General features: G+C 37.2%; 1 protein-coding gene across 4 annotated transcripts in view; it reads right to left on the bottom strand.

The window, feature by feature from the left end:
- Nedd4 (NEDD4 E3 ubiquitin protein ligase) overlaps positions 1-13,041 on the bottom strand; it is a 121,275-nt gene that overhangs the window by 21,141 nt on the left and 87,093 nt on the right. For all 4 annotated transcript variants that reach the window (XM_005316602.5, XM_078049584.1, XM_040274842.2 and 1 more), the window contains 5 exons: positions 11,732-11,898; positions 6,304-6,421; positions 5,896-6,063; positions 4,817-4,882; positions 589-708 (listed from right to left, as the gene is read on the bottom strand). In XM_005316602.5, the coding sequence (XP_005316659.2) occupies positions 589-708; positions 4,817-4,882; positions 5,896-6,063; positions 6,304-6,421; positions 11,732-11,898 (639 nt within the window). The remainder of the gene's footprint in view (positions 1-588; positions 709-4,816; positions 4,883-5,895; positions 6,064-6,303; positions 6,422-11,731; positions 11,899-13,041) is intronic.

The raw sequence follows: 13,041 nt of genomic DNA, 5'->3' as shown, positions 1-13,041 counted from the left end.
GTCTCAGCCTCCCGAGATGCTGGGATTACGGACGTAATCCACAGCTGGCAGCCTATATGTTTAAAAACAAAACCTGATGAATGTGGAAACTTGTTAATTAATGGTGGTAAATTCTGTGTGTTGAGAATAAAGTATACATTATATCATTATCTGCATTTTAAGAAATTTCTCAATAAGAGTGTTAAGATAAAGTATTTTACTAAAAACTTATAAGTATTACAAAAAGAATCGCCTCTTGCCAATGATGAATTTTCACCATAAAACATTTCTTTAACAGATTCCAATCACCAAGATTATCTTCCAGCAAAGTAATAATCTTAACCATTCAAGTTACAAAACTATCCAATGGACCAGATCATTTATTTTGTCCTCTTAGTCCCATTTGGACTTGCTTTGCATAATAACAAGTGGTAATTCATGAATATTAGAGAACCACAGGAAATGGTAGATACTTAGCATCAGTGTCAGAAAATAAACAAGATGCTAGAAGTGCTCAGTATGCACTACAGAATGACATAATCACTTACATAAAATGTGATGGTTCAAGTCCTGTAAGAAAATAAAGTGAACCAATGGGCTGCAGAGTACCTGTGCCGAGGGCTTCGTCCAGGTGGTGGTTCTGGAATTATGATCCACGTAATACGATCTTCCTCTTTCATCCTGCTTTTCCTCCCAACCTGGTGGTAATCCAGATGAAGTAGGCAAGAGCTGAAGTGCAGAACAACAAATGGGAGGATAAATGCTAACAAGAAAGACCCCTTAACAAGGCTACATCTCTCCTCTCTGCTAGCTCTCTAAAATGAACTATGCTGAACTAAAACCATTTGTTCCAATAGAAAATGGGCAAATAATACATTCTTAATTTAGTAAGATAAACATTATTTTATTTATTCTGTTATTCTGATTTGTTATATATAACAGTGGAATGCATTACAATTCTTATTACACATATACAGCACAATTTTTTATCTCTCTTTTTGTATATAAAGTATGTTGACACCAATTCGTATCTTCATACATGCACTTTGGATAATGATGTCCATCACATTCCACCATCATTTCTAACCCCATGTCCCCTCCCTTCCCCTCCCACCTTTTTGCCCTATCTAGAGTTCATCTATTCCTCCCATGTTCCCTCTCCCTACCCCACTATGAAACAGCTTGATGCTGGTTGCTTTAATAAATCATTAAAATAGCCATCACTTACCAGGTGGTTAGTATGTGCCAAATACTGTTAAAACACTTTATGAACTAGATTTCTTTTTAAAGCATGTTTGTTGCGATATAACTTAAATATGGTACAACTTGCCCTATTTAAGTTTTACAGTTATATGAATTTTGATAACACAAACATAAAAAATGACAACATATAAATATGGATATATAATACTACAGTGAAGATACAGAATATGTTACCTTGATCTCCTTTACTTCTTTTTTTTAATAGAGAAATTAATTTTAATGTTTTCATTTAACCCAATGGATTACCAACATAATTTGCAAAGAAAATAATCGTTAGTAAGATAGTTCATGTTCATTTTTCTTAGTAATTCTTTGGAATCTAATGTCTATGTAACACACACAGCAACACCTCAATTTAGACTAGATACATTTCAAATACTCAGTAGCCTCATGTAACCAACGGCTGCCATATTGGCTCCTTTCTTCACCTTTCAACTTTTGGTGAGATATATGCTGTAGGCTGCATGGTAAGTCCCCTGGTTATGTGATTTCTTGTTTAAGATAAACCTATTTTAAATCATATTTTAAAGTATACAAAATAAAGTATACAGAATTTCATTGGGGGAACTCCCAAATAGACAATAATGATGAGAGTGGGAAAACTAATGTATCAACACTGAAAACCACATACTAAGTGCTTTAATGTAGACCATGACATTTAGCCCACAAACAAACCCCTCTCATGGGTGCTGGGGATCTAACTCAAGGCCTTGCACTGCTAGGCAAATGCTCTATCACTGAGCCACACTCAACCCTGAGAAACAAGTCTTAATGAGATAATGGTTAATATTGGCCCATTTTGCTGATGAGTAACCTGAAGCTTAAAAACTTGAAGTAATTTGCTAAGACACATTGCTTGTAAGAAATGGAGCAGGGATTTGAACCCAGGTAGTTCAACTATAGAAATCACACTTTGGTGCTGAGTGAAAAGTTATCTTTCTTGTTTCTCCAGAGGCTGGGAGAGGCTATTTATTATAGTTTGTTACAAATGAATAAAGAGGAGTCAGGTTATTTCTAGGTTTACTTTAAATAGTCCTAGGTCTGGCCTTCCCTTTGTCATTTTGACACCAGGTTGACTCTTTGAGGCCTGGGTTGGCTCCTGAAAGCACCTTAGAATGTACATGTCATCCCCACCAGTCTTCGCTAGATAATGCAGTTTCCTAGACACACAGGAGCTCTAAGTAGTCTCTGACAGTAATAATGAACTGTTAGACTACAAAATTATGGAAGCTGCAGTTTAACAAATGTCCATCAACTGGTGAGTAGATAAATGAAGTAGGTCTATCTACACAATGAAGTAACAGTGAACTACTGTGACATGCAATCAGATTTGAAAAATATCATGTCAAGTGAAAGATGTCAAACACCCAAGACTACATAATAAAACTACGTACTGTATGATTCCCTTTATATGAAATTTCTAGAAAAGGCAAAATTGTAGCAACAGAGAGCTGAAGAGTGGTGGTTCAGGGCTGGGAGTAGGCCCAAGAATGGAGGCAGCTTCATGGAGTGAGGGAAGGGTTCCTAAACTTGAGCATGGTAAAGTTTGCATGATGGTATGAATTTATAAGACCTCATTTAATTATACACTTAGAAGTGGGTGGATTGGATGGCATGTAAATTATACCTTAAGAAGGGCTGGAGATATAACTCAGTTGGTAGAGCATTTGGCCCTGAGTTTGATGCCCAGCACTGTTCCCCCCACCAAAAAAAAAAAAAAACAAAAAAAACCAAACCAAGTTGTAATAGGTCTTTTGATACATAAATCACTTCAAGATTCCCTTGCTCATCTGATGTACTTATTTTTTGGATGAATACCTGTCAATGAGAAATTCAATATTTTCACTTTTTATGGAGGACAAGGTGCATGGGAGAAATACCATGGAGGAGCAGGCTCTGGTCTAGTGGAGGAGGCAGACAGGTGACCACAGAGAGTGAAGCTGGTGAGGAGAATCTCTTGGGGGCATCCACCCCTTTTATGGTCAATGTTGAGCATGTTAGTGTCCACCCTTCCTCAGCCCAGGATCTGTGGCCCTCTCCTCATGCAGGATCATCTTTTAGATGAACCATTCTTGAGTGGTTGAGAATTTGGGGGCCTCTGCACAAGAGCAAAAACCCTACTTTTCAGCTGGGCGCAGTGGTGCACACCTGTAATCCCAGCAGCTCAGCAGGCTGATACTGGAGGATCGAGAGTTCAAAGCCAGCATCAGCAATGGTGAGGCACTAAACAATTCAGCAAGGCCCTGTCTCTAAATAAAATACAAAACAGGGCTGGGGATGTGGCTTAGTGGTTGAGTGCCCTTGCATTCAATCCCTGGTACCCCTCTAACAAAAAAAGCCCACTCTTCAAAATTAATATATTGGTTGCCACCTAAAACCACAAATGGTTGGTGGGAAAAAGTGAGAAGGCCATTCCAAGGGGAGAAATGAAATGAGCACAGTTAGGAGAGGGAGAGAACCAGGACTTGGAAATAGCCTGTTTGGAAAGAAAGCACAGACGGCAGTGAAGGCTGCGGGAGCGTTTGTAGGTAGACAAGGAGAAGGGAGGCTGGGGAGGCTGAAGAGGCTGGGAGCCCCCATGTTTAAAAAAAAAGTGGTGGGCTGGGGATGTGGCTCAAGTGGTAGCGCGCTCGCCTGGCAAGCACGGGGCGCTGGGTTCGATCCTCAGCACCACATAAAAATAAAATAAAGATGTTGTGTCCACCGAAAACTAAAAAATAAATATTTAAAAAAAAACAAGTGGCAGGGGAGGGTAGGGGCTGGAGTTATGGCTCAGTGGTAGAGCACTTGCCTAGCATGTGTGAGGCCCTGGGTTCGATTCTCAGCTCCATATATAAATAAATAAAATAAAGGTCCATCATCATCATCATCATCATCATCAACAACAACAACAAACAATCAAAAACCAAGTGGGGGGTATACAAGGGAGAGAAACTCAGTATGAGACTTGGGTCAGGAAGAGTATGGCGACAGGGAGACCAAAAGAGAATTCATAGTTCAGGCATGAAGTTCTTAAGGTCCAAATTACAGTAGAGGCAGGGCTGGGAGTACCTCTGAGGCAGAAGGCCTTCACAGAATGCTGGACTGAGGCTTCAGGGAAGAGAGGGACCAGGGACTGTCAAACTCCAATCTGACCACTGAGCCTAATGATGCCAGTGGATTGCTGACTTGATGCTTCATGCGCACTGGGCAGAAATAGTTGCTAGATGTCGGGAGTCTACAAAGCTGGATGTCATGTGCCATGTGCAGAGCAGAGGTAACTGGACACCAGAATCCTGAATCGTGTGTACATGCAGCAGACCTCCTATCACCAGCACAGGACTCCAACTGACAAGCCATCTCCCAACAGCAGTCACCAGCATGGAGACTCTGCTATGTAAATATGGGAGAGACAGTTCTTGGGTTGTCTTTAAAGGTCCAACCTTGTCTCTCTCTCCCAAACCTCATTCCCTAGAGCCCATGCTGTACGGGTTCCCTGCTACAGAGTCAAACATTCATGCTCAGTGTTCCAATAAAAAAAAGGTGCTAAGTCTTATATTTTTATTGATGATTGAGGAAAGAGGATAAAACTCACCACAGGAAGTGTAGGCTGTTCCTCAAAAGTATAGGCTTGTAAGCTGCCTCTTCTGCTGGAATGATTCTTGTTAAAACAAACAAACAGAATAATAATACCTTTAGATTTGTCTTTAATGGCAGATAAAGTAGGGAGGGTGAGCAGGACGGGGCAGAGAACAGAAGGCTAGAAGGCTGTTGAGATGAGGGTGAAGGTCCATGTCTCCTATTCCCATCTCCCTCTTCTCCCCCAGGGCTGGATACCCTCCTTGGTACCTGCTCTTGAATGTCTGACCCCTTCAGCATGTCCACAACTGGACTTGGATATTTTCCCTCTGTGCCCACTCTAACCTGTTCCTTCTCTCATATTCCTCATTTCATATGCAGTCCCTAGATCCTATCCAGTTTCTTTCTCGTTAGTTCTCAAACACTTTCTTTCTTGTTATAATTGAGAAAGAGAAAAGTAGCCCCTGACATCTAAGGCCTGGCCTGGCACTCACAGGCAGGATCCTGAGTGTGTTCAGGTAACTCTTTAATTATGTCTGAATGCAGACAAAATGTGCATATTGTCCAAGCCACAAAACACTAAAGATCTCCCCATCCCTGCTAAAATGAGTAACAGCTCTTCTTTGCCAACCACTACTTTAGCCTCACTACAGATAAGATTTGGGATACACAAAGACTTTCCCCTGCTCCCTGACCACATCCAAAGGAGAGCAAAACCCTCTTCAAAATCACCTAACATGAGCCTGAATCCTTTAACTCTTTCAAACGTCCTCTTACCAAGACACCAATGGAGTGTGTTCTTTCTTGTTGAGATAAATAATAAACCTAACTTGTTCGAATAAAATATGCTCCAGGTGGTTTCTGGAGGGCACTTATTTAATGGACATTAAGATTCAGTGACCATGTGGACTGCCCATGACTTTGCTCTATACTATTAGTGGGGATATTTGAAAAACAACCATGTGGTAAAGTCCCAAGTCCCCTAAAACATTATTCCATGCCACTTCAGATAAAATTTTATATAAAAGTTGTTGAATGGAAGAATATTTATAAAATAAAATCCTGAGGCCATAACAGAATCAAAGAGCATCTTACTGAGCAGGACGCTGTCGGGCTGGTGGCTGAATTTGCACAAATAGTGAGTCTGGCGTTCAATCCTTCTGCAAGGTGAGTCTGAACATCCAAGTTGCTTGCTAGTGGAGGTGCTGGGAAGGCCTGACTGCTATATGTGGCAGCTTCATCTTCTCTTATAATTTCCCAGTTCTAAAATGAACAGAATCAGCTTGAGCCATACATACTTTATTTTTATTTTTTTAAATATTTATTTACTTTTGAGTTTTTGGCGGACACAACATCTTTGTATGTGGTGCTGTGGATTGAACCCGGGCCGCATGCATGCCAGGCGAGCGCTACTGCTTGAGCCACATCCCCAGCCTTTGAGCCATACATACTTTAATCTACTGCTATGACATGTGCCCATCAGTGAGAACAAGAGAACTATACCTCGGAAGAATCCCGGTTGTCAACACTCTCCGTTTCCTCGGAGATCTGCCTCCTGGTGGTAAAGGCACGCTGTGCTTGCAGTTGAATATTACCATTCTCAGCATCTGTGAGGTCATCCCTGTATTGGAAGTGGAAAAAGCCATTACTTGTTGTGTCTTAAGATAATTAAAATGACAGCCAAAGATCCTATGATCATTTAAACACTTACAGTAGATCAGAATTTACTGGTTTTAGCCAAAGGCTATTTCAACATGTACAAATTGTGGGCACACTTACACCTTCAGAGTACCTTATAGTTAAAAGTTTTTGTGGGGATGGGGTTGGGGCTTAGTGGTAGAGCACTTGCCTAGCATGCGTGAGGCACTGGGTTTGATTCTCAGCACCACATACAAATAAATAAATGAAAATAAAGGTCCACCAACAACTAGGAAAAAAAAACTTGTGAAAATGTGTAATAACTGGTATTTTAGTTTAGACCTAGGAGAATGTCTGACATTCAGGCACTCAAAAAAATTTGTAGAATGCATATCAGAGAATTTTATAATTTCATAATGTTATTATTTTCCCATATTATTACATGAGTATATCTAAAATAACTCTATAGTTACATATACATCTTCATGAAACAAACACTTCATTTGATAAAACTGGTCTTAGGAACAGAGTTCTCCATGCACAAATGTATGCGGCAGAATGAAAGACAATGAAAGGACTTTATAATTCAATGCTTAATAAATTAGGGCTTAAATAGTATCTATTTTTTTTTATCATACATAGACATAGGCCTGGTCTTAAAAAGGACAATAGTAAAGGCTTATCTGAGTTTAGTAAAGGTATAATCTTAGTCATTTATATTAGTCCATTTATTTGCATGTAATATAACCAGACTATCAGGTCAAGAATTTTGTGCCATGTGCAGTTGTACATATCCATTAACCCCAGCTACTTGGGAGGCAGGAGGATCAGAAGTTTGCGTCTGGTTTGTGAAACTTGGTGAGACCTTGTCTCAAAATAAAAAGTAAAAAGGACCAGAGGGCTGGGGTTGTAGCTCAGTTATAGAGCTCTTGCCTAGCATGTGTGAGGCACTGGGTTCAATTCTCAGCACCATATGTAAATAAATAAAATAAAGGTTTATTGACAACTAAAAAAATATTTTAAAAAATGTTAAAAAAAAAAAAAAGCCAGGTGTGGTGTCGCATGCCTGTAACCCTGAGGGCTTAGGAGGCTAATGCAGGAGGATTGTGAGTTCAATCAAAGCCAGCCTCAGCAAGGGTGAGGTACTAAGCAATTCAGTGAGATCCTGTTTTTAAATAAAATACAAAATAAGGCTGGGGATGTGGCTCAGTGGCCAAATGCCCTTGAATTCAATCCCTGATAGCCCCCAAAAGAAATAAATAAACAGGGCTAGGGGTGTAGCTCAGCGGTAGAGTACCCCTGATTTAGATCCCCAGTACCAAAAAAAGAAAAAAGAAAAAAATTGTTCAAATATTTAATAACAAAATTATTATAAATTTATTTAATGTCTTATAAGCCCAGGCAGTAAGAAGACAAGTTATTTTTTATTGGTTCCTAATATACATAATGTTAGGATTTATTTTGATATAATTATATAAGCATGAAATATAATTTGCTCCAATTTAGTCCCCAGTACTTACCCTGACCCTCCCACTTCTCCCTCTCCCTGTTCCCTTTCCCCTACTCTATTGATCTATTTATTTATATTTTTAAAAAATCAGTGTACATAATGGTAAGATATACATAATGGTGAGTTTCACTGTAGTATATTCATATGTGTATTTTGGAAAGTTAGTTCAAGTTCAGTCCACTGTGTTTCTTTTATCCTGTCATCCTTCTTCCCTCCTCCTCAATCCTCTTTCTCTATTCCCTTGATATTTCTTTTTTTTTTGATGGAATTACAGCTCCCCTCTAGCCCCTGTCCCCCCTACCCCCATTTTAGACTAGTTTCTGCATATAAGAGAAAACATTTGACCTTTGACTTTTGGGGTCTGGCTTATTTCACTTAGCATCAGAGTCTCCAGTTCTGTCCATTTACCAGCAAATGACATAATTTCGTTTTTCTTTATGGATTTATATTCCATTGTGTATATATGCCACATTTTCTTTATCCATTCACCCACTGAAGGTTGGTTCCATAGTCTGGCTATTGTGAATTGTGTTACTATAAATATTGATGTAGCTGCATCATGGTAGTAGGCTGATTTTAGATCTTTTGGATATACACCAAGGAGTGGGTGAACTGGGTATATGGTGGTTTCATTACTAGTTTTCTGAGGAATCTCCATATTGCCTTAAAAAATCAAGAAGTGGGATTGCATCAAATTAAAAAGCTTCTGCACGGCAAAGGAAACAAGTGCATGAAGAAAGAGTCTATAGAATGGGATAAAGTCTTTGCCACCTGCTTCTCAGGGAATTCATATCTAGAATATATAAAGAACTCAAAAAATTTAATACCCTCAAAACAAATAATCCAGTTAATAAATGGGCAAAAGAACTAACAGTCACTTCTCATGAGTACAAACACAAATGGCCAATAAATATATTTAAAAATGTCCAACATCTCTAGCAATTAGGGAAATGCAAATCAAAACCACATTGAGATTTCACCTCACTTCAGTCAGAATGGCAATTACCAAGAATACAAATAAATAATAAGTGTTGGTAAGGAGATGGGAAAAAAAGATACACTTATACATTGTTGGTGGGACTGCAAATTACTGCAACCATTCTGGAAGGCAGTTGCAGAATTTCTAGTTTAATTCCTAGATCTTTAATCCACTTTTGTGCAGGGTGAGATATAGGGTACAGCTTCATTCTTCTACATAAGAACATTCAGTTTTCCCAGCACCATTTGTTAAAAAGACTATATTTTCTCCAATGTATGTTTTTGCCACCTTTTTCTAGTATCAGATTACTATATTTATGTGGGTTTGTCTCTGTGTCTTCTATTCCATAGGTCTTCGTGCAAATTTTGGTGCCAGTATCTTGATGTTTTGGTTATTATAGATCTGTATTATAATTTCAGGTCTGGTATTGTGATGCCTCCAGCATCCCTATTTTTTTTTTAAATTTAATTGTAAATGGACATAATGCCTTTATTTTATTTATTTTTATGTGGTGCTAAGGATTGAACTCAGTGCCCCACATATGCCACTTAGCTACAACCCCAGTCCAAGCATTGCTCTTTTTGCTTGGGATTACTTTGGCTATTCTAGGTCTCTTATTTTTCCAAATGAATTTCAGTACTGCTTTTTATAGTTCTGTCATTAGTATTCTTATGGCGATTGCATTGAATCTGTATATTGCTTTTGGTAGTATGGCCATTTTAACAATGTAATTCTTCTTATCCAAGAACATTAGGGTATTTCCATCTTCTTAGGTCTTCTATTTCTTTAGTGTTGTACAGTTTTCATTGTACAGGTTCTTCAATCCTAACAAGATTAATTACCATTGTTTTGAGGTTATTACGAATGAGATAGATTTCCTTATTTCTTTTTCAGCAGATTCATTATTGGAGTATAAGAACACAATTGATTTATGTATGTCGATATTGTATCCTGTTACTTTACTAAATTGTTTATCACCCCTAGAAGTCTTCTGGTAAGGTTTTTTGGATCCTCTAAATACAGGATCATGTCATCAGCAAACAGAGATAATTTGACCTCTTCTTTTCCTATTTGTATTCTTTCCATTTCCTTCAAGAAGACATGTTATTTTTAAAAAAATATTATTTAAAAAATTTACATATGTAATAATTGTACACACTATATTTTGGTGGTGACATGTAGTGTTTTGATAAATACACAGGGTATAATCAAAGCATAGAATTTAGCATATTCATCACCTCATACATTTATCATTCTTTGTAGTGAGAACATTCAAAATCTCCTCTTCTAGATTATTTGAAATATTCTATACAATACCGTTCGTCCCAATCATCCTATGTGCAACAGAACATTCAAACTCATTCTTTCTATGTTAATGGTACTTTGTACCTGTTAACCATTCTTTCCCTAACCCTCCCAACCTTTAGAAGATCAGCTCTTACTGTACGGTAGCTGATAAAAAACATAAGTCTGACAGATGGCTCTAAGAGAATGTTTCAGATTTCTTTCCCATGTTAGATTTTTTTCTAGCTGAAATGACATCAGTCATAGTGAAAGAAATGCGTTTTTGCTCTAGTTGGGCTTGCCATAATACTGGGGCATGGAATAAGGCAATTTTGTGAAATTTTATAGTATCTTTGTTTTTGCAATCTGTATGTCATTTCAGAGATATTGACACCTCTGTGCAATGAATAACTTGGATTACTTGATTTTCTTTGGAAGGATTTGAGAACAGAAAATATCTATGATAGTGCTTGGGATATATCAGATACAAAATATGAGAATCAAAATTTAGGAGGTTAATGGACAAATAAAAATTTTAAGAATGTGTCAAATAGTAAAAGACTGATGAAAGTCATAATAAGGCGGTATGCAAAGAGAAGTAGAAGGGGATTTGGTAATAAATATTAAGGTTGAGAAGATTTGGAAATGTATACACAATGTGATGATAAACAAAAATGTCACTTTGGAGACGTGCATTAGGATATGTCAAAGGTCATTCTGTCCTTGGTCTGTGTTTAGTGGAAGATGTGTATACGCTGATCAGACTGGAAGATAAGGTCAATAATAAGACCTTAATTATTGAGTCCTTTATATTGTATAAATCACTTATTTTTTTAAAAAAGGGTACTATAGGGGCTGGAGCTGGAGCTGAGTGAGAGAGCACCTGCCTTGCATGTGTGAGGCACTGGGTTCAATCCTCAGCACCACATAAAAACAAACGAAATAGGGGTATTGTGTCCAACTACAACTATAAATAAATAAATAAACATTCTTTAAAAAAAAAAGGACTACAGAAAATAACATTTTATTATATTTTAATAACAAACCACAAAATGTTTCCAAGATATTTTAAATCAGTCTCAAAGATCCTTTGTTGCTATATAATAATTAATAATTTATTATAATTAAAGCTATTGAAGTGGTAGTATTTATGATTTAAATAATTCTAAATATTATAAAATCATATATATATGTATATACATATATATATATATATATTTTAGTTATCAATGGATCTTTTATTTTATTTATATGTGGTGTTATTGATAAAATTCTGGGCCTCCCTCATGCCAGGCAAGCACTCTACCATGGAGCCACTACTCCAGCCCTCAAATCTTTTTCTTTTTTTTTTTTTTTTAATAGCTGAGAAAGCATTTTTTTAAACCCATGGGCCATAAAAATCCTAGTCTTCTTCCAGTTTATGGATCCCTAAACCACCATGAATCTATTCAAGACATAACTTCAAAATGAAAGTGGTTAAAATGTATCCAGATTACACATGTGAAAGCCTCTGTACATACTGAGGGGTTGGTCTTTTCCACTGTGTTCTTCTAGATTCATGGTTTACATAGTAGGTCCTTCCAAGGACATCCTGCCTCTCTTCCCATCCTGGAGGTAGAGGAGAAGGTTCTTGTTGCTGCTGCAAGTGGCAAGCAGCATCTGGTTGGTCCAAAACAACCCAGCCAGGCTGAAAAACAGAGTGGAAACAATTAGGTGTGTCTGCTCCATTTTTCTAACTTTATCAATTATATGCCAGAGGAAATTTTAAGAGAGTTAGTGTATTCAATTTCAGAAATTATACATAAATGGAATTAGCACATCCTTAACTTTTAAGACCATAATATGAATATTTTATAATAATAATAAAGACTTTCTCTGCAAAATAACCACTTCAATTGTTTGAAAATGTTTAAAAAAAATTTCAAAAAAAGCTTAAAAACATATCTAATAGAATAAAAGGACAAAACACACCCTTTTAAATAAATAACATTGGAAAGCACTGAGAAACTGAGAAGCATAGTTTAAACTAGTGCAATCTTAGGCTACTCTCTAAATTATAAGCAACTAAATGAAGGTCAGGAAGTGTGGTGCTGGTCATGGTCTCTCCCACAGGGAAAGCACCTTGCTTACAATGGAAATCAATATCCAAGACATGAAAAAATCATTAGATAAAGGTCAAATATATACAGACATGATAGAGAAGGGTGAATGCTTGAGAAATAACTGCTACAGTGAACTGTGTATGGATTGAAAAGTCATTCTGATTCTCGTCTGATTTTTCTGTTTTTCTTTTGGACCAGGAAAAGGGTTTTGGTCAGGTAATAAAGCAGTTAAAGAAAGTTAAGTTAAAAAAAAAAAAACCTTGTAAATATGTTCACTCTGAGACTTGCAAGAGACAAAATACATACAAAGCCTTAACTAGGGAATAAAAGTAAAGGGTTCATTAAAAAGAGTTATAAGAGCTAATGACAAGTTTTCATATGAAAAACCTCATAACACAAAAGGCAGCACATAAAGGTTTATTAAACACCAATGTGGTTAGGAAAGCATTTAAGATTGAAAAAAGAAAACAAGTAAAGAAACTTTAAAATGCTCCTAAAAGGACACAAAAGACCTAAATGAATGAAAAGACATAGTTAATCTGTAAGTTTGCCAAAATTCTGGTAAAACTACATTACATATTAAAAAAAAATAACAAGACAACCAATTCACAAATTCAAATAGAAACATGAACAAGGAAGAATAACCAGCATCATTCTGAAAAAGAAGAGCAGTGAGTGGAGATGAGCCCTGCTAGGGAAAATGTTATGCCCTATAATGGCTGTGTGGT

Source organism: Ictidomys tridecemlineatus, chromosome 5 (assembly GCF_052094955.1).
Source record: "Ictidomys tridecemlineatus isolate mIctTri1 chromosome 5, mIctTri1.hap1, whole genome shotgun sequence".
Classification (NCBI taxonomy): domain Eukaryota; kingdom Metazoa; phylum Chordata; class Mammalia; order Rodentia; family Sciuridae; genus Ictidomys; species Ictidomys tridecemlineatus.
This window is presented reverse-complemented; position numbering and strand designations above follow the sequence as displayed.